The 22,229-nt window shown below is 41.7% G+C and overlaps 1 protein-coding gene across 1 annotated transcript in view; it reads left to right on the forward strand.

The window, feature by feature from the left end:
* Suclg2 (succinate-CoA ligase GDP-forming subunit beta) overlaps nucleotides 1-22,229 on the forward strand; it is a 274,301-nt gene that overhangs the window by 49,555 nt on the left and 202,517 nt on the right. The window contains exon 2 of the mRNA XM_038318482.1: nucleotides 16,346-16,487. Within this exon, the coding sequence (XP_038174410.1) occupies nucleotides 16,346-16,487 (142 nt within the window). The remainder of the gene's footprint in view (nucleotides 1-16,345; nucleotides 16,488-22,229) is intronic.

Below are 22,229 nucleotides of genomic sequence, written 5' to 3' on the forward strand. Positions count from 1 at the left end.
TCACCTTTCCTCTTTCTCAGCATTCTTAGCTAGTTTCTCTGTATCCTAGCCTTTCCTATCAGAGCCTTGGAACACTGAGGCCTGCCAACCTCCTGTGCTTCTGGGAGTCTGTTTACATATCCACTCCTTCTCTCGTCTCAGGTCCCCACATAGATGTCATTTCCTTGGGGGCAGTGACACTCAGTCTATAATTGGCACATATAGCTCATCATGCATGCTTTATTTCCTCGATAGCACTTCCTACTCTATCTAATTACATTCAGCATTTGTGTGCCTCTCCTTCTACCTTGTCCTGGGACAGTGACTGTGATAGCAGAGAACTTCTCTATTTACTGACACTTTGGGATGTCAGATTCAACAGCCACCACATTCTAGGTGACCAGTGGAAACTGTTATGTACGTGAACACATATAGCTTCTGGAAGTTTCCTTGGGCAGGCTTTGTCTTCATTTTCTGTTGCTATAATGGGATATTATATTATAGGTAATGTATGAAGAAAACTCATTCATTTCCTACAGTTTGAGAGGCTGGAAAGTTCAAGGCCAGGGCCTGCATCTTGCTTGTTGAGAGCCTTCTTACTGCTTCCCTGTGGTGAGAGGAGCATATTCAAGAGATAGGGCCAGACTGGCTCTACAGTAGTCCTACTTCAGATAAGCCTTTAATCTGCTAATCCACAAACAGATTAATCCATTTAGTAATTAATCACTTTTAAAGGTCCCGCCTCTTAATACTTCAGGATAAGGATTAAACTTCGACCTGAGTTTTGCTGTGGACGTTGAAGGCACAGCAGAGTTCAGTGCCAGGATATAGGATATGTTCCTGCTGCTTTCATTTGTTTATCTACAAATCAGCCTTGCCGACTTCTGCTCACAGTGCAAAATGAAGGTGCTTGTCTTCGGCCCAGCATCAGCTGGCACGTTCTGTGGTCGGGGACAGGCAGGCATTTGGAAAGGATGCCACTCAGGATATTGTAGAGCCCTTTCCACATTTGTTTCTGCTGTTGTGTTAATATGCCAGTGTTTACCAAGGTCACATGTTTGCCTCCTCCCTTTGCTGCTGGCAGAGGAGCTGTGCAGAATTAGGGAGGGAACCCTCCTTTGGGCATTTGTCTTTCCTGCAAAGAGTTTTCACGATTCTCTGCTGTTTAAGACACTATGCTACTTTCCGCTGAACCTAGGGTACAAAGAGTCAGTAACTTTTTGAATCTTAAGTCTTTTGACTTATCGAAACTCATCCAGCAACCCCTTTTCACCCTGGGCTCCAGGTTTTCCTACTGAACCATGTGTTCACCACAGACCATGCCTCCAAAACTTTCCACCTTTCCCTCTTGCCCTAGCTGGTTTCGTGGCTCAGGAACCACTTGTGCCGTCTCCAGTTTCGGCAGACGATCAAAGGCTCTGCACTTTACTACTCTACTCTACCCAAGTCAGACACTCGGGTTTGGAGTAATGGTTCTTCCTCCTGGCAGCATCCTCATCCTGAGCTTTTCGTTTCTCTGAGCCTTCCTTTGCTCTCCTATGGAATGGATTTCTGGCAGTTTTTGCTAGGTGAATTAAATGAAGTAATGTTGAAGTGGATATAGAAGCTTCAGGAACTTCATGGTAATGAGATGTCCACAAGTATTCAGTTTGGTTTAAAGCTGTAATCCTGGCCAGGGATGTGGCTCAGGTAGCGGTGTGCTGTTTACACCTCTGTTTACAGGAAGGTCCAGGTGGAACCCAGCATCAAATAAACCAGATGTGGATGATGTAGTCCTCTAATGCTGGTATGTGTTGGAGGTGTGCCTTGACTACATAGGGATTCCAGGAATACATTTGACCCTGTATCAAAAATGAAACAAACACTAAAGCAAAATAACCCAGAAAATAAAAAATTAAGACCTTGTAAAGGAACCCCAAGACAAATGAATTAGAAATAGGAATCTGGCACGATGAAGCTTCTGAGTGGCCAAAAAGCTCAACTCTCAACCTTTTTCTCGTAGGACAGATTGTAGATGCTGTCCGCCTTACTTGCTGGACCTTGGGCCTACAGGCTTGATATGTCAGAGATGCATGTGCCACGTGCGTAGTTAGTGGAGCAAGGTTGGACTGAGGCTCTGAGTCCAACCCTAGGCTGCCTTTCTGTGTGTTCTCTAGGTCAGGCAACCGTGAAGAACATCTGTTCTAATTAAGTTTCATGTGCCATCAGTGCTGGTTTCTCGGGTCCCACAGCATCAAGGTTATTGTTCCTGATTTGTCAGCATCTCCATAGTCCGTTCTTTAAGATGGAATAAAATATTGGGTAGGTTTTTCTGTTGTAAATCACTGTTTTCTGTGTTCTCTTTTTGTAACTGTTGAGTGATAGAGTCCACCAGAGCCATTACCTGTGGTAATTTAAAAGAATTTATTTATTTTGTTATAATTCATCTGTATGGGTGACTGTATATATTTATAGGTACCATGTGTGTTCAGGTGCCTGAAGAAGCCAAAGAGGCTCGAGCCCAACTAGAGTTATATAGGTTGTTGTGAGCCATGATGTAGGTGCTGGTCCTAGGTTCTCTGCAAAGCAGTAAGCAGTCTTAACTGCTGAGCCATCTCTCCAGCCCTAATGTTGGATCTTTTTTATTACCATGGAATTTACAGACATTTCTCCAGTACTATTTATATGGACTAGTTGATATATATGTATGTGTGTATGTATACATATGTATATACAGAAAATACATATTACACATATACACATGCCTACATACATGCATGCATGCATGTCTGTGTGTACACACACATATTAGTTTGCACATTTTTTTTTCCTATATGCTTACCACTGTTACAGTAAAAAGGCAAGACCAAAGGATTTTAGGCAGGGACTTGGATTGAAATCTTGACTATTACTTAACCATTATAGTGACCCTCTACAGGTCAGTGTGGTCTCTGGCTTTCAGTGTTCCTTGTCTGTAAGATGAAATTCCTAGATCAAGTGGAGTACACAGTGAGTTTACTCGCTTCATTGTGAGATACTTACCAAAAGAGACTTTTTATTCTTCCTGTTGTAAATTACTGATCTGTCTTTCTGTGATTGTTGAGAAATTCAGGCCCAAGGATTCCACAGTTAGAGTTTAAAAATACCTTCCCAAATGCTTTTAAAGCAAGCAGCAGGGCCCCATGGGCACTTTCCTGTCCTTTATGTGATCACCTAGAAAATTTACTCAGTGGCTGCCAGGGTGTCTCTGTGCAGCACTTCTCCATTATGTTTTATTTTATTTATTGCATTAAATAAGAACAGCCAACATTTCTGAGCACTTATCTTTAGCATTGTTCTGATTGACTTGCATATATTAACCCATCTAATCAACAACAGGCAAGAGCTTGAGCCTGGTAGTCTTCATCTTAAAAATGAGGAACGTTGGCTCAGCTGCCATCTTCTCATTTGATGGGGTTCAGGAAGATCCCTCAATTCTGTTTAGAGTTTGAGAACTTAGCCACAGGGGGCTAATTAACTGGCTAATTAATTGCCTTACAGCATGCAAAGCAGGGACAGTCTCAATGGAGACTGGCCAGAGGCTGATTTGTTTTCAAAGGTAATTCCAAATGAAGACCCCGACCTTCCCATTGTTGTCTCCATCCCTCTGTGCTCCTTTCCACACATGTGTGTCCTGCTCATTGTCACCACTGCTTTTCTCCTGACTGGCATGTTCTCAGGCTGCAGGAAGTGGCCTGTCTCCATGGTCACATCGAGCCCACATGGATAGGTCTTCTTATTCCTCTTACAATTAGGATTCCACTCAATCTCTTTATGAGGCGGTGCAGTTAAAGAGGCTGCTTCATTAGAGCCTGTTTTAAGCGAGCCAGCCTTTTATTTTACGACACTCATATTGAGACACATTGCGTTATATCTGTCTTTTCATTGACACCACCACATTTATTTGAGCTCAGTATGTCCAAAGTAATGTGACCAAGGTAGATTTATGAGGACTCATTTGCATCCAGAACAACATTGGCAAAACTAAAATATCACAGACACTAACTTTTGGCTTGCCACAGCCCACTTAGCATCTGCCTTCGTCACTGGGCCTGCAATAAGAGGGAAATATATTTTCCTGGAGTTTACAGCTAATTCCTTGTTGCCATTCCACTGCTGTCGTTGCTGTTGAGAGCTGGAAATGAGGTTTAAGAGCCTCTTCATATCTAACAGCAGGAGCTTATGTGCAGGGAACAGAAAAAGGCAGCTTCCCACCTCCGTTTCATCCCGAGTGCAGGGAGTTCTCTTATGGTTAGAGGACTCAAGCTCTTTATTTTTTTCCAGCAAGTTAGACCCAACTTAGTTGAGTCAATGCCTGGATTTGATTATTCCCTCCCATGCGTCTTGTTAAAGTAGATTCATTTTCATCTCACAAAACGTAAATTAATGTATTCCTTCAAACACTGAAAGTATAGATTGTCTTGCAACTTTTGTCATCACCGCTTTCTTGGTTTCCCCTCCCTGAGTTCACAGACCTTGTTAGCTTGGCCCCAACTCTTCCTAGAATACTGGGATGAGCATTAAGCATTGTTAAACACTGTAAATTGTTAGCTCCTTTTCTGCAAGTTTCCTTTGATGTTTTTCTATGAATGAATGAATCTCTTAGGAGGAGGCTGCTTGACAGACTCTTCCCTTGTGCCAGGCAGCCTGGAGCAGGAAACTGCCCAGAGGCAGTTGCACTCAGTTACAAGGGACACTGTAACCATGGCTGCTGAACAAGAGGCTATGTTCTGGTAACAGCCTATAATTCAGGAAACCTCCCATTTCAGGACCAAAAGGCCTTGGTGAATTTGAGGTGACCACCATGAGTAGCTACTGTAGAGAGCCATGCCTCTGGTTGCACTAGACCTTGCAGAAACTATCTTCAGCTAGGTCCAAAGCACAATAGACATTCTCTTTAGAGCAGTGGTTCTTAACCTTCCTAAGACACACACCCTTTAATATAGTCCCCCATGTTGTGGTGACCCCCAACCTTAAAATTATTTTCATTGCTATTTCAATGAGAATGACCCCCATAGGCTCATATATTTGAATACTTGTTTCCCAGTTGGTGGAACTGTTTGGGAAGGATTATCAAGTGTGGCTTTGTTGATAGAAATATTTCACTGGGTGTAGGCTTTGAGGTTTCAAAAGACCACTGCCATGCTCATTGTGCTGTGTGTCTGCTTCTTGTTTGTGGATTGAGATGTGAGCTCTCGGATGTTCCTAGTGCGGCGCCTTTGCACTGCTGTGTGATCATGGACTCTAACCATTAGAAACTGTAAGCTCAATTCAACACTTTCTTTTCCAAGTTGCCTTGGTCATGGTGTTTTGTTACAGCGATGGAAAAGAACCTAACACACCTACTTTGCCATCTCTTTGTTGACTAAATCAGGCTCTTCCTAATGCTTTTTGATTGAGCGTAACACTGCTTCCAGATGTTGCAGCATTAGGGCTAATAAAAATCTTCACTTTTCTTGCCTACTTCTGAACTTTTAATGGGTAGTGTAGGCTGGGCTGATGATAGGGAAGCCATGATATGTATAGTAGACAACACTGGGTTCCAATAAGCAACTGGGAGCAGTAACTGTGAGGAGCAGAGGCAGCCGAGACCACAGCTGGGAAAGGTGAGAGGCAGTGGTGCCAAGACTGTAGAAGGAAATGTCTCAGAAGGTGAAAGAGTGAATGTCCTGGCCATTGGAAGGGTCCTGGGGACCTGCCGAGCCCTAGAGGCTATAGATCCTGATACTTAAGATTCAAGGTCTTAATACAAGCTGGTGTTAGCTGAGGGTCTTAGCATCCTGGCCTTAAGAGTTATAATACTGCTGTCATCTGCAGCTGGTGATGCTGGCTGCTGCTGGGAGCTCACTCTGCCTTTCTGTTCACTGGATGAAGGGTCACTCAGAGTCAGGGCCCAGAGCAATAGTCCTCTGGCCCAAGCACCTGAAGCTGTTAGGTTCTCTGGAAATTAGAACTTGGAGCTACACATCTCTAGTTCTCAGAACTCCATACACATCTGAGTTTGTCCCAGCTCATGAATGGGCCATGGCATTTAACAACCTGGCCCAATACTGAGGAAACCTATTTGTGATTTCCTATTTATGATTTCCACCTGGATAGAAGAGCCCCAGCCAGATGATCGACAAGAGGCCTTTTCTTGTGTATTTATTTATTTATACATACAGTATACTGCTTCATATGTGTACATGTCTGAAATCAAAGTGATATCCCGGTGAGTGCATTGTTCTGGTCTTTGGTCATACCATCTTGAGTGTGCCTAGTTAGTCAGAATCTATTTTTCTCTATTGCTGGTTTTCTTTAGTTCTGGCAGTTTCTCTTTGCAATGTGCCATGGAGAATAATCTGTGTTAGTATGTTCATTTACAATAAACTATAATTATTATCCTCAAATGCTCAGTGGCTAATACATCAAAGATTTATTTATCATCTGTGTGACTTTAGGAGCAGTAACCCAAGAACAGGATTTCCCATGGAGTAACTCAGTCCAGGTTGCTTTTACTCTTCCATTTTATTAACTCTGTTTGTGGCTTCCAGGAGTTCTGGAGTGTCATGCATAGTCTTTAAAAGTGTTGGCACACTTGTTACAGGCCAGGGGACATATGGATCCTGGAAGTCCTGTGCAGGCACAGATATTCTACATGCTTCTGGAGCAAGTGTTTCTTCTATTGCAATGGCATTTCATACCAGTAAACTTATGATAAATTGAAAATAATAATAAGAGCTGAAAAGGTAGTGTAGCTGCTAAGGTTCTTACCACACAAGTCTGAGGACCTGAGTCTGATCTTTTGAACCCATGTAAAAAACATGAGTGTGGCAGTGCACACTTGTAAGTCTAGTGCAGTAGTGACAGCAGACTCCCTGATAGCTAACTTAGTGGTGTGGATGAGCCTTAGACCAGTGGAGTTCCTGATAGCTAACTTAGTGGTGTGGATGAGCCTTAGACCAGTGGAGTTCCCAAATGAGGTGGACTGCTCCTGAATTATGCCACTCAGATTTCAGCAGGCACACACGTGCACCCATATGAACACATGTAAGCCAACATTCATAGCCTAGGGAAGCTCACCCTAAGCACTCTTAGAGTGCTTTTCATTTTACAGGTGGGCAAATCTGCCTATAGCAAAGCCCATTTCATAATAATGTACTGAGTAACTCACTTAGTTTGTTGACTACTATACACAAAGGAGAAGCTAGAATGGTTTTGGGGGGCATACTCCCACTGCTACACATTTGATGGAGCGTCAGGTGAGAAGCCATTGTGAGTTGGGATCACTGCCTTTTGGTCATATTATAACTGCTGTAGCCACTCCTATTTGGTGGTCATTGAGCTCATTTTCAGCCCCCTTTTATTATGAAGAACAATACTCAAGTATCTTGTGTGTATCTCAGATACATGTTGTATTAGTATAGACATGAAAAACAGACGTGCAAGGGAGAGAATATAGGTATTCCAGTTTTCAAAAATGTAATTAAACGATTCAGAAATGTAATTAAATGTGTTTTTGAGATATACCTCTCTGTGTTGCCAAAGTTAACTTTAGACCTGAGGCCCTCTTGCCTTAGTGTCTCAGGTGCTGGGATTCCAGACAAGTACCACTAGGAATGCTGTTAAGCTGTCCTTGAAGGTTTTTACACCAGTTTTGTGTAGACGTTAAGAGTACTGTCCTTTTTATAATGCAAAGTGAGAACTTTCCCTACTATGTTTGATAAATGTTGTCCAGGTTCCATTGCCAAGAATGTGTTGTCTAAAATGCCTGTTTAGTTTTCAAGGATGGAGCTCCACCCTTTACTTGGTTTTAAGTATTATGGAATGTTATGATAGGACGTGGTAATAGTGGTGGTCAGATGTGGAAATGGTAGGGAGACCAAAAAATGCATGTGAAATAAACTCAGTATTTTAATAAGAAAAGAGTACAAAAATGCATATCTCACTATGACTTAAGCAGCGACAACTCAGCCTGTGCCCCTCGAATGACATCTTCATTCCTTGGGAGGCTTTTCCTATGTGTTAGATTTCTAATTTTCTAGCTTTATGGCATGTGCAGGCACTTTCTAATATTCTCTTATGTGTATTCCAGAATGGGGCAGACTTCTGGGCAAAGCCAAGATGGTCTTCTATTCCATGAGGGGTTGTAGCTCACAGATTCTGACTCTGGGGGGCGCCTGGCTCAATAACATGCTTTTTTTTGTTCTCCCCTATTGATTTTTTCCTTTCCCTCTGTGGTGCTATTTCAGTAGTCTCTGCACCTCTAATTTTGAAACCCCAGGGTGAAGATGATTTCTTGGTCGTGTCAATTTTTTTTTCTATGTAGCTGCCTAATTTTGTGCTTTGAATTTTCCTGTGAATTTTTGCCTGCTTAGTCATTGCCTTCTCTTGGTTCTCTTTGTCCTTTTTCTCATTTTCATTTTTCTTCCATCTCTGCTCCCATGTTCCCCATAGGCCCTGGAATCTTTGTGTTACTTTTCTTTTAAGTTTTATTTCCTCTTTCCCTCTGAGCTTAGACATGCCTTCTCTGTCAGAGGAAGGCAGAAGGATGGAGAAATGGGAAGGCCACTGTGAAAGTCCCACTCCACCTGGGTGACTGCTTACTCCAGCTGGTTGGGAAATGGGGCAGAAAATAGGAATTAGCCCAGATTTTAGCCTACCCCTGGTTCTATATATGATCCTGGGCAAGTAACTTCTTCTCAAGGTTTCTGATTATAGAGGAGGAAGATGGATCCCTGAGGATCCTTTGTACCTTGGGACCTCAATGTGAGATATAACACTGGACAATTCCCCAGTACAGGGTCAGGACAGCCCTCTTGTCTTGAGTCAGAGCCACACCTTTGTTCTTTACTCTGGAAGGTCCATGTCAGTCAGGGCCCCACAAGACAGCACACAGTCCATCACATCATTTACTGTTGACAAGGACAAAACTCAGTTCTGAAGGTTGTTAGAAGTGTTGGAAGGCAGAGGGGCTGGGGCTACTGAGCATGCTGAATGCTTACAGAGGAAAGAGTCTGGACCAGCATGTCATGGCAGGGGTAGATGGGGGAAGATGATGGAACAAGGGTAGCCAGAGGATCCTAGGAGAGTCAGTTCTGCTGGAAACACTGCCACACTCAGACAGTTAAGTTAAGGTCTGGCATCTTCTTCCCACTGGTTGATCCCCAAGCCACCATGTGGTTGCTGGGACTTGAACTCAGGACCTCTGGAAGAACAATCAGTGCTCTTAACCTCTGAGCCATCTCTCCAGCCCCCAGAATCTCAAAAGTACACAGAAACCTATTAGCAGAGAAGCATGAAGAAAGGATCTGAGGGCAAGCAAGAGAGTTCTTTCTCACCTTTTTTTTTTTTTTCTGTTTTTCCCCCCTCAAGACTTGAGTTTCTGTATGTATCCCTGGCTGACTTGAAACTCCATAGAGCAGGCTGGCCTCGAACTCAGAGAGATCTGCCTGGCTCTGCCTCGCAAGTGCTGGGATTAAAAGGCACTTGACACTACTGCCTGGTACCATTTTATTTTTTTGTAGTTAATGGTCCAAAATACTAAACAAGAAACTAGAAATAATTCACAAGGGTTAACTAACTGATTTTAGCATGTTATAATTCTAGTTTATTTTCATCCCTGTAAATTAAATTTTAGTGTAGATAGGAAAGCAAAAATATTCAGGAAGCCTCCAAAATCTCAAAGCATATCCTCTAGACAGCTTTCCTTGTGGATAAAGGGAGGCTCCATGGTAACTGGCAGAAACAAGAGAAGGCCCAGGGTTTATAAACTTCCTTTGTCATTTTCATTCCAGAGTTGGCGGATACTTTAGAACTTTGCTAACTTCTACACTGAAGATACTGTTGTAGTCCGTAGCACTTTTTATAGTATTCTTGTATTTCTCAGGACAGTGCTTGATTCTCCACCTCCTTCCTACCAGCCTGCAGCAGCTGCATTTTTCCGGTCATGTGCTGTCCCAACATTTCTTGCAGGTTCTATTTACAATAGATTTTTGGTCTTTTGAAGAGTACAGCATCTTGCTCATCTCTACCCCACTCTATCACTAAGGGACCCCAGGAAAAATGGGAACGGAATACAAACACAGGGAACCAACCATGTTAGTTGAGCAATAGCTGTGGTTGCAGAGGCTTTTTTTCTGCTTACTCTTGCCTGTGATCTTATCCTAGTGACTTACCATTGGGTTTTCTTATCTGCAAGATGGTTCTATAAAACACAGCTTTCACAGGTTGTGTTCTAGGTAAGTTAGGTCTACTGTAGCAGGCTTTATGAATGCTTGGACTTATCTTGTTTGTCCTACTAGCTCTTATAACTTACTTTACCCTCTTTTTCTTCATCTGCAATTTGCTTCAGGACTTTTTACCTTATTTTCATTCTGTATGTCCTATTTTTCTGCTTCTTCCATGTCTGGCTGTCTGGTGGCTCCCTGGCTGGCTGGCCCCAGGCATTTCCCTCTTTTTTTCCTTCATTCTCTTTGCTCTCACTTGTAGATTCCTCCTCCTACTTATTCTCTGTGCTGGCCAGCCTCACCTATCCTACTGCCTAGCTATTGGCTGTTCAGCTTTTTATTAGACCAGTGAGGTGTCTTAGGCAGGCAAAGTGAAACAGATGTAACAAATCTTTATTCAGTTAAATAAATGTAGCATAAATAAATGCAACATACTTTTACATAGTTAAAGTAATATTCTGCAATATAAGCAAATGTAACACATCTTTGCATAGTTAAAGTAATAGTTCACAGCAGTCTACAATAGTAATAACCCCAGAATCATAGTGTCTAATGTCCACAGGGGTTTAATCTTCACTGCATGTTTGTTGTGAGCCTCCTCTAGCATGAGTTTTTTTTCACACTGCAGGCTGATAGATTGTTTTCTGTTGCTTTTCCTCTTGAAGAGGTGTGGGGAGAACTAAGTTGAGGTGGGGGGTGGTAATCATGTTTTTTGGCTCTGTCTTATATAATATGCTCTCATGGATTTACTGGCTGGAGTTAGTGACATGGCCTTGTCTAATTTCAATCAAAGGAAGAAGTTTGAGAATATTTGTGCGTTTGCACTAATGATAGTTACACATGTAGAGAGTGTTACCTGACTTCATGACTCCTTCAGTCATTAATTACATGAGCATACAGTGAAATGTCTAATACAGTGCCAGTGCTCAATGATAGCAGAAAAATTATTATGAATAGCCAGTAGTTTTTATTACATTTTAACCATACTGTTCATTATCCACTTGCTTAGCAAATTTTTATTATTCCCCTTAAAAAATGCAGAAGGTAGACTAAGTAGGTCTTGAATGGACTTAGTAGAAGTTCATACACTCACACTGATGGATACGTATGTACATGCATACACACGTGTGTATACAATGTGTGTGTTGGTGGACATGTGACTGTGCATATATATGTAGATGTATGTGTGTGTAGGCCACAGGACAATCTTTAGATACTTTTTTTTTTTTTTGAGATGGGCTTTCTCTTTGGTCTGGAACTTGCCAAGTTGTCTAGGCTGGATGAGACAGGCTCTCCCCCATTGGGCTGGAACTTGCCAAGTAGACTAGATGACTAGCAGCCGTGGTTTCCGCCCATCTCTACCTCCCTAACTCTAGGATTATAAGCACATGCTACCATGCCTAGCTTTATGTGGGCTCTGGGATTGAACTCCGGTTCTCATTCTTGTGCAGTGAGCATTTTGCCAACTGAGCCATCTCCTTAGCCCAGCACAGATTCTTAAGAAGTGGAGATGGCTTAATGAAGTTTAGACCTAGTCAGTGACCCTGCTCTTCCAAGGTTTTGGTTGAGCACAGTCAGCTGACATTTCTGTAAGAGGATTCTTTCGTGAGGTGACAAGGCTGGGCATTAGCACAGGCCTTGCAAGTCTGCTCACTGTCTTGGTTTTCATTTAGGAGCAAGCGACTTTAAGCTGGCATTCATTTGGGTCAATGTAGAAGCAGTCAATATGTATTATATGTCTTTGATGCTGGTCTCTGGATCAATTGCAATTAGTTTGCAGCAGATTGCATTAACATATCTGAAATTAATAGAGCCAGTGGTCTAATGAAAAGGAATTGACCGTGACCACACGGTGGTTGTTTTAGTTTCTCTCAAATGTGCTTTTCAAACTATCCTTTTTTTCTTCTTTGGTTAATGGCTTTAAATTGATATGTCAACATAGACCTAATCTATTGATTCTTCCCATTTGCCTTTTAAAAGCAATCCCTAATAATGACATGTGTGTAACATTTAATGTTTTCTTTCATTAGGTGGCTTTTCCTAAATACCTTAAACTCATGTTTTTCTTGGAATCTTGTGTGGAATGCAACAGACTATTAAGCCTTTGAGTGTGTTCATTTATCAAATTTATGTCTTTTCAACTTCTAATGTTTCATTAAAACCTAGAAAGTCAGAAGTAATATTAAGAATTACTAAAATTAGATGGTATGAGCATTGTTTGTCCTGCTGTTGAGTTTTATTTAAGTATTATCAATTTTTTAAAGAGTAATTATAGTCAATTTAAATATTAATGTTGTAAACAATATATATGTATCTATAATATTAATATATGGATGGATGGGAGGAGTGATCTTTAGGCTTGATCATGTCAAAGCTTGAATACTTTACAGGTATGCATGAATTTTTTTGTTTATTTCACATCCTAAGGGATGACTTTTATTTTTCTAGTTTAGAAGTAGTCAGCTTCTGGGAGTGGCACATTCTCTGTATTGGGGGCAAAGAACAGGGTTTATTCCCTTGGTCATCTCAGTGATTTATTTTGGTATTTTTCATTTGACAAGTAAGATATTCTCCCAAGGATGTCAAAAGGTTTAGAACACACTGCTTTAGAGTAGAAGCTCATCTGTCTGTGAGGGTCCAGGGGGTATCCAGCTATGTGACTCTGTGGTGTCATACTGTGATCCACAGATGTGTTGGGCCATGTTCATAGCCGTCCCGGGGAACATGTGGTCAGCAGGTCTCAGGTCAGACATATCTATGAGCTTTGTTGGGTCACCTGTTTGAAAGAGCTCATGAGTACTTCCTAGTTTGGAGGCTACAGGAGATGACATTTTAAGGACACTTCAGAGCTTCTGAAAGCGAATGAAGTTTCTGTCCACAGTCTTAGGCCCCAGAAATGTGGTCAGGCTGACACTGCCTTGGACATTCATGGAGACCATGGTAGAAGCTGGCAGGGGTCAGTTATCACACTCTGCCATTTTGAAATCCAGTTATTATTAAACCTTTAATTTGCGTTAATGGACAGTCATCTCCTATAAGTTCCTTAGCACTATGACTTATGGGTCTAAATATAACTAAATATATTCCTGTGGTCATTGAAAATGAGATTTATGGTTTTGGTAAGCTATGCTGTTAAGATTATTGGATAAAATACAAAAGTAATTTACCTGAGGGTTATCTTGTTTTTTATAATCTTTTGACATGAATTAAAAAGTAATTGGTAGTGTATTTCAGAAAAAAACCTCACTTCTACTGAATTCTAAAGCAAGATTACATCTTATCTAACTGCAGCTGAGCAGGGGTCAGATAATGAAGACTCTGTAGTCAGTGTTGGTTCTTGAGTAAGATCTTACCCTTCAAAATATCTATCTATTTAAAACTAAAGAAGTGCTGCAGGGAGCTGGGAAGATTGCTCAGCCATTAAGAGCGTGCACTGCTCTGGCAGATGACCTGTGTTCAGTTCCCAGCATCCACATCAGGTGACTCACAAAGCCCTGTAACTTTGGTGTATCTCACACCCTTTGGCTCCCACGTGCACCTGCATGCACGTGGTGCACAGAAACTCACCCATACAGGCACACACACACATTTAGAAAAAAATCCTTATAAAGAAAAGCAAAGAAGTGAATTAGTCTGCTGCTTCATGACCTTATAGAGTTAAAATGATTTCCCTAAGATCTTTTTGAGTGTGATTAATAGTGCATATTAGCCATTAAGATGATGCTATGAACTTTCCCTACTTGAGCCAGGTGAGAGAGTGGAGGCATAGTGGTATGGGTGGACCTTTAATGTTTTACTAAAATAACTTCTGTCTGAAAATAATTGCTAGCTCGCAGAACGCTACAGCAAAACAAAATGAAACACCCAGTAGCAGTCCTGTGCATCCTTTGCCTGCCTACTTCCTCTAATGTTGACATCTGATCCAATTCTAGAACAATGCTAAAACCAGAAATTTGCACAGATGTCTTCCTATACCTAAGCTATTGAACTTTTTAAAAAAACACTTTGAGTTTTTTAATAGCATCTGTTAAGAGTTTCACTATAACAGTCAAATTTTGAGATTATAATTACATCATTTTCCCCTTCCCTTTCCTCTTTATAAACTCTCCCATAAACCGTTTTTTCTCTCTCCCCCCTCTGTCTGTCTGTCTGTCTGTCTGTCTGTCTGTCTCTTTCTTTCTTTCTTTTTTTTTTTTTTGGTTTTTTGAGACAGGGTTTCTCTGTGTAACAGCCCTAGCTATCCTGGAACTCGCTCTACAGACCAGGCTGGCCTTGAACTCGTAGAGATCCTACTGCCTCTGTCTCCTGAGTGCTGGGATTAAAGGTGTGTGCCACCACTGCCCAGCTTTTGCTCTTTCTAACTCATGGCTTTTTCCTCCATGAATTGTTGTTATATACATATATGCATATATAGTCCTAAACACAACCTGGTTAGTCTGGATAAAATTGCATTTATATTCGTCTGGAAGACTATCTCTCCAATGCTAAGCATTTCTTAATTGCCAGGAGTTCTTTGGGAACAATGTGACATTTTGGGCTTTCTCCTCTCCACATTAGCCTGTCTATTGTTGTTATCCTTGTTCACTTCTTGCTTAGGCAGTTGTATTAGTGAGAATCTATGGATGGCTGCAGGTTCTGACATTTTAGGAGACACAATATTGCAGCAAATTCCTTGATCCTCTGGCTCTTACTGTCTTCTACACTGATCCCTAAGCTGTAGGTGAGAGAGTTGATCTGTAAATATCTTTATTGGGACTGGGCTCTGCAACTCATTTTGGTTATTTGTGGTTTTTCTGAAGAGGTCTTCTCACAAAAAGAAGTTTCTTTAATGAGGGATGAGGACTGCATTTCTCTCTGGATGTAAGGATAAATATTTAGAATGTAATTAGGAATTATGGTGCTTTAGTGAAGTGGTGGTTGTAGATTCTCCTCTGAGATCCATGGTTTTACCAGCCCTGGATAGTTGGGATTTTCCCTGTTGTTGAGTGAGTCTTCTAATTAGAGGGCTGATGGTTGCCGCCGAAGCATGCGTGTTACTACTACACCCTTAGGGTTACCCTGTCATGTTGGTTGTTGGCATGTTGGTTTATAGGCATGGCATCATACCCAGAGAGGACTTCTTTAGAACCTAGGGATGCTTCTTTAGAACCTTGTGTTGTACCTTGTGGTACAATGAAAGCTAGTCCTCAGGGAGGAGGCCTTCAGGTCAGTTCCAGCTCAGGGGCCCCAGGTCCCTGTATCTGAAATGCATGGTGTATTCAGCAGTACAGACTTAACTTCCACCTATGGGGCCAACCAAGGGTAACAGCCATGGCCTGTAATGTTTTGGGACTCTCTTGTTCAACCCTGACTAACAACTCAAGAGGCTTTCTTATGCCTAGTATAAGGGTTTTGTTAGATGGTCTTTGGTTTTTAGAAGGAGCATCATCAAACCAAATGAGAGAGGTTTCTTTTAAGCTATTTAGGTATATTTATATGTATAGATTTATATGTATTATGTTTTTTTCAGGCTGATAATAGTGTGAAAATTTCCTGATGACTTTATTTATTATGACTTTTTAAATTCATGTGTATAATATATTTTGATCTTTTACCCTTTATTACCCTTTCTTCTCCCTTCCAATGACCCTCCCCTTCATCTTCCCAGCCCGTCATTTCCTCTTTAACTTCCATGCATCTTTCTACCTAATTCTTTCTCTCTCCGCCCCCCTCCATACACACATGGGGGTGGGGGGAGAATGTGAGTCTGACCCAATGACCTAATGAGTTTAATCAGGGTTACCTAGAATGGTCAACTTATCTAGTGATATCACCGATGTAAATGTTGATCTGACCCAAACAATTATTAAATGCCTAGTCCTCAGGTTTGGATGAAGCCTGATTAGCCCCTCTGTCACAAGACAAAAAGGTGATTTGTGATTTTCCCAACCTTGTGTAGGTAATCGTAGTTGTGCTTTTACCATTTTTAAAAAAACATTTGCATTTATTTTTGTGTATATAACTTTTTTGATGTTTTCGATTAGACTTGTGTCTTAAGCTGAGTGTTGCTCAGTTCTGGTTGATAGTACCTGTAAGACTGGCTACCTAGACCAAGTGTTCTTTTTCCTGTTCTTATTAAATATCCTTCTGCTTCTCCCTAGGCTGGTCACTTAACCTCCAGAAGATGGCTGAACCTGCAGGAATACCAGAGCAAGAAGCTCATGTCCGAGCATGGAGTGAGAGTCCAGAGGTTCTTTGTCGCCAGCACTGCTAATGAGGCTCTGGAGGCAGCGAAGAGACTGAGTAAGCTGGTCCAGTGGATGAGTGTTGGCCATCAGTGAAAGCTAGGATGGGGCTTCCCATGTCTGTGCCTTTGCTACAGGTTACACGCCATCAGTGAGAGCTCAGGACAGGGTTTTCCACGTCTGTGCCTTTGCTACAGGTTACATGCCATCAGTGAGAGCTCAGGATGGGGCTTCCCAGTTCTGTGCCTTTGCCCCAGGTTGCACTGTCAGGGTGGGAACAGTGAATTGCTAAAGCAGAAGAACACTTGAACAGGAAAACTTGATTCTTTCTCTTTAGATACCAGGACATGGGGGTCATGTTGTGGGAATTTCTCTTAAGTTTTCCTTTGCACCCTCTTCTATCAATTGTGGCTTAGAGGTGGGAAGAAATAGGGCTCAGATGAGGCATGAGAGTGACATCCATCTAGAAGCCTCTTAAAAGCTGGGGTGAGTGATTGGAGAACAAGGGGAGGCAGTCTGTAGTTTCCGTTTGGTCTGTCATTCTCTTGAACTTGTGATCCTCCTCCTGAGAGCCAGTGCTGACATCACAGAAGTTCTGGCAGAGCCTAGCTAAGGGCACAGTTTTAAAGCCCAACTATTTTGCCCTCCCGTTACCAGTTCTGACTGCTTAGGAGGTCCTTCTCCTTTCTGTGCCTCTGGTTCCTCAGTTGTAGAGCAAAGCTGTGCTTCCCTGCCATCACTGTTGTCTCCAGGGCCTCATTCATTATAGGGACAGAAAGTCTCATCCATGTCTCTAGCTGTGGATGGAGAAGAATCAGGTCCACATTGACGATTCTGTGTGGTGGCATAAAGAGTCTCTGATTGTCATTCAGGTTATAATATCCAGTATTAATAAAATGGGAGCTACATAGAATATTTAAAATTTCTAATTGTCTTTAAAAAGAAAAAAAAGGTGATAGGTAAAATTCCCTTTAATAATACATTATATTTAATATATCCAGCTAGCAGTATTTTATCATAAGACTTAATATTAATGAATATTAGGATTTTCTTTTCCTTTCCTTTCTCTTCTTTTTTTCTTCTCTCTTTTTGTTTTCTAAGATAAGGTTTTATGTAGCCCAGGCTGGCCTTAAAATAATCCTATTGCTGAGGATGACCTTGAACTCCTTGCCTGTCTCTGCCTCCAGTCTGGTAAGATTATAGGCAAGCTTCATTGTGCCTGGCTCACATGGTCTAGGACTCAAACACAGGGCCTTGTATATCATGGTAGATGAGTATTCTAGTATCTGACATATCCATAGGATCGTAATTGTCACAAATCTTATTTCTAGTTACAGTATAGCATATTCCATTTCATATGAGTCTCATGTCAGAGGCTCAGACACTGTGATAATTATGTAGGACAGTGTGGTTCTGGACACTGCGGGGAGTTGCATGTGCCAGTAACCTTTGGGAACAGTTTTTTTCCTGCTAGGCCTGGAGGAGGTCCCTACCCCCTCAGTGACCTTGGGAACAGACTGGATAAGGGATGAGTATTTTTCCAGGAGAGGATGATTTTTGTTTTAGGGATTGAAAAACTAGAAACAAAAATTGTAGTAAAGTCAAGGTAGTTTTTGCTTTCCATCTTCCCTTTATTTCTTCAATGCAGGCCTGTGTACTAGTGTTGAGGTCATGCTGGAAGCCACTGATGGCTTCCGTGTCTCTAACCAGCTTAGACACAGCATACCTGAGTGACAGCGTGCCTTTCAGGTCTTCCTGGAGTTAGGAACCTAGTGAGCCACCTAGCCTCCTACTGTCATGTTTATCTTTTAGAAAAAGCTTATTTGGCCATCATTTCAGCAGTCAGAGATTCTAAACTATGCTTTTATGATAATTTTTGCTCTTGGGAAATTGACTATGTGTTGTGTATTTACGTTTACAAGAAGGGAGAAAATAGACAATAGAGTGACTTTAATAGAAAATAAAAATTAAATAATGAAAATAAACTTATAAAAAAATTGAACTTTATTTTTGAGGGTTTTCAAGAAATTCATCGTGGATGAAGGAACTGAGAGTGGGAAAGGAGTTAAGAAAACCAGACACGACGATGACAATGAGCACAGCACTGCTGTGCACATGAGCACTCTTTCTCTGTGAGCACCTGTTTTGTCTTCAGTGGTCCTGCTTGTCGCAAAATGAGAATTCAGAGAACTAATCAAAAGCTCATTTGGGGCTGGGGAGACAGCTCAGTCTGTAGGGTATTTACCTTAGGACCTGAGTTCAGTTCCCTAAAGCCCACATAACAGAGGGAGAAGGGTGTCAGCAGCTCACCCCGTGACTGAGCCAGGAGTCACTCAGTGAGGAGCTGTCTTCGAAGCAAGGTCTCGTTCAGTTCCTCATGTTAAGTTTTGTTGATCTGAGAGGAAGCTGATGACTTTGTAAAAAGAGATGCTACCAGTTCTAGAATGTTTACAGGAAAACAAGCTGATAGTAAGAAGAAAGGAAGTGTAGGAGTCACTGTTACTGTGACTGCCTGTAGAGAGCCAAGCCAAAGAATCTGGTGGAACGCCATGGTGTTCGGGTTCTTGCCACTACAAGGCTGACAGGGAACCACAGACACAGTTTCACCAAATATATTTGAGGGTAAGCTCAATTATATATTTGCTGGATTATGTGTTTTCTTGATTGTGCTGGGATCTCCCATATATACATATATTATGAAAAGAAATTATATGAATACTAATATACTGACATGTAGAAAATATTTTATAAGTTTGTATTTTGTCATCACCATCAGGGACATCTAATTTCAGGAGACATTACATCAAAGTCCAGTCATAATGCAAATTTGTGCACAGATCAGATGTCTGTAAGTAGTGTTGTGTCACTCTTATGATAGAATTCATATTTTAATGTATAATGTTTGTAAATGATTGAAAGTTCTATTTACTTTCCTTAGATCAGATGCTGTGTTAGCTTACCTTTCTTAGTGCTGTGACCAGATACCTGACCAGAAGCAACTGAAGAGAACCAGTGTTTATTTTGGCTCACAGTTTGAAAGAATACAGTCTGCTGTGGTGGGAGGCATGGCAGCAGGTGGCTTATGGGGAAGGAGTTTAATTTTCACAGGACATTATGCAGAGAGCAGGTGGGAAGTGAGGTCTGGCTATAAAACCTCAAGAGGTCTCCTTCCTCTTCTGAGCCTCTGCCTCCTTAAGAAGCACACCTTTCCAAAATAGCCCCATCAATTGGGGGCTTAGAATATGAGCCTGTGGGTGGTATTTTACATTTTAGCTACAGTGGATATTTTGAAATAAAATGACGTATTACGAAAGCTTTTAAAAATGTTCCTTGATATTAGGTGTACCTGCTTTCTAATGAATCCCTATCCTACCATTTGTTTCTTTCTGAACAGACTGGGTGTTTGAACCCTTAGTCCTGGCCATCTGTGGATCAGATTAGCTATGTTTGTAACTTTCCTGGACCAAACGGAGTATGTTACCTCTCAACTGCCCCAGATTTTCTTATTGTCCTTGTCCTCTGTCATGCCTCTCCTATCTTTCGTATTTAGTCTGTGGCCAAAGCATGTCAGTATTGAGTGTAGCATTTTTTACTTTATTGGCAAGGAAACGACAAGATAAGGTTAAAAATGTGGCCAACATTGTCGAGCTAAGAATCAGCAGAGATGTGATTTGCCCCCAGCTCTAATAGATTTAATAGTGCCTCTATGTATTCCCTCTTTGTTGGCTTGACGACAGCAGTCTAGGGAATGGTTTGTGTGGGTCAGCATGTTTAAAATTGAAAGTGAATATCAATAAAATTAGAAGGTTGTTTTAACTTGATATGGCAGGTTCTTAGATACAGTTTATAAAACCTGTAATTTGGAGATAACTTTCTTAATGATTCATTTCATTGTATCTCTTTGGGAAACAGAACATTTTGCTGTCTAGTTGTGGAAAGCTTGTCAACTTGAACATTTGTTAAAATGGGCAATGCATAGCTATTGTGTCTGAAATACAGTTTATAATGATAAGAGATTGATTGAATGAGATCCTAATTTTCTCGCACTAAAATAGATTTATATCTGATTTAGAGAATAAATGTAGTTTGGTATATGAAGATTTTAGTACGTGGATGGTTCTCACGAAGCAGTTTATAGTGTCTAACCAAGCTTTAAAGAAGGAAGAATAGGCTGAGAATCAGCTCGTTGACTACAGGTACATTCAAGCCTGGTGAGCTGAGGACCCTAGCACTCACTTGTTAGAAGTAGAGAACCGACTCCCTCACATTGTCCTCTGTCCTCTGCTCATACATCCTCCCCCACAACACACACACACTAAACATCTTCAGGTGTCCTAATCCGGCATGTTGCTGCACGCTTTCTTTTCATATGAACTAAACTTCATAAATGCAGCCCACAGATTGTGAGAGAACATCTACTGTGTACAGAATGGATCAGTGCATTGCCTTTCAGTCTCTTTGATGTACACCCAGGACTGTCAGTATAACTCAGAAGTACTTGAATATAAACAGAGATGAAACTTCTTGGACTACTACCTTTCCATTTTGGGATTGTCTTCAATTTTTTAATTATTTCCATCACATGGACAGAAACTCTCAACATTTCAATAAGCAGGAAAAAGTATATTTAAAAAAATTCTAGTTTTTTTTTAAATCAGGAAAGAGGATTGAAATATAAATGAAGAGATTAATCTTCTGTGAGGTACTGACATTTCCTCCTAAGATGCAGATGGAGCACTCACTGGAATTGGCTAGCTTGGGTTGCTTTCAGCTATAGCCTATTTCCATTCATCAGTATGAGAACTTACTCTTGGTTTTATATGATTCCATCCTGAAGCCTGGCAGATTACTTTTACCATTAAGAAATTCTGCTTTTTTTTTTTTTTTTTGAGATTTTCTTTTTTTTTTTTTCCTCATGGTTTATTTTTTTTATATTTAAAAATTTCCATCTCCTTCCCTCCTCCTCCCCCCTCCCTCCGCTCCTCCTCCCCCTTCCCTCCCCTCCTTCTTCCCCTTCCCTCCCCTTCCCTCCACCCATACCTCCCCTCCCTCCCTCTCAAGGCCAAGGAGCCATCAGGGTTCCCCACTCTATGCTAAGTCCAAGGTCCTCCCAACTCCCCCCAGGTCCAGGAAGGTGATCGACCAAGCTGAGAAGGCTCCCACAGAGCCCGTCCATGCAGAAGAATCAGAGCCCAGCGCCAATGTCCTTTGCTTGTCAGTCAGCCCCCGCTGTTGGCCACATTCAGAGAGACGGGTTTGGTCGCATGATCCATCAGTCCCATTCCAACTGGAGTTGGTGATCTCCCTTTAGGTCTGTCCCACCGTCTCCATGAGTGAACGCACCCTTCACGTTCCTGACTTTCTCCCTCATGTTCTCGCTCCTTCTGCTCCTCATCAGGACCTTGGGAGCTCAGTCCAGTGCTCCAATGTGGAGCTCAGTCACCTTCCCCATCTGTCGCCAGCTGGAGGTTCCCTCACGGTCCTGACTTTCTTTCTCATGTTCTCCCTCCTTCTGCTCCTCATCAGGACCTTGGGAGCTCAGTCCGGTGCTCCAATGTGGGGCTCTGTCATTTTCTTCATCTATCGTCAGGTGGAGGTTCTATGGTGATATGCAAGAAATTCATCAGTATGGCTATAGGAACTGGCCTTTTCAGGCTCCCTCTCCTCAGCTGCCCAAGGAACTAACTGGGGGCGTCTCCCTGGAAACCTGGGAACCCCTCTAGGGTCAAGTCTCTTGACAACCCTCAGGTGGCTCCCTAAATTAAGATATATGCTTCCCTGCTCCCATATCCACCCTTCT

This window comes from Arvicola amphibius, chromosome 2 (genome assembly GCF_903992535.2).
Source record: "Arvicola amphibius chromosome 2, mArvAmp1.2, whole genome shotgun sequence".
Classification (NCBI taxonomy): Eukaryota; Metazoa; Chordata; class Mammalia; order Rodentia; family Cricetidae; genus Arvicola; species Arvicola amphibius.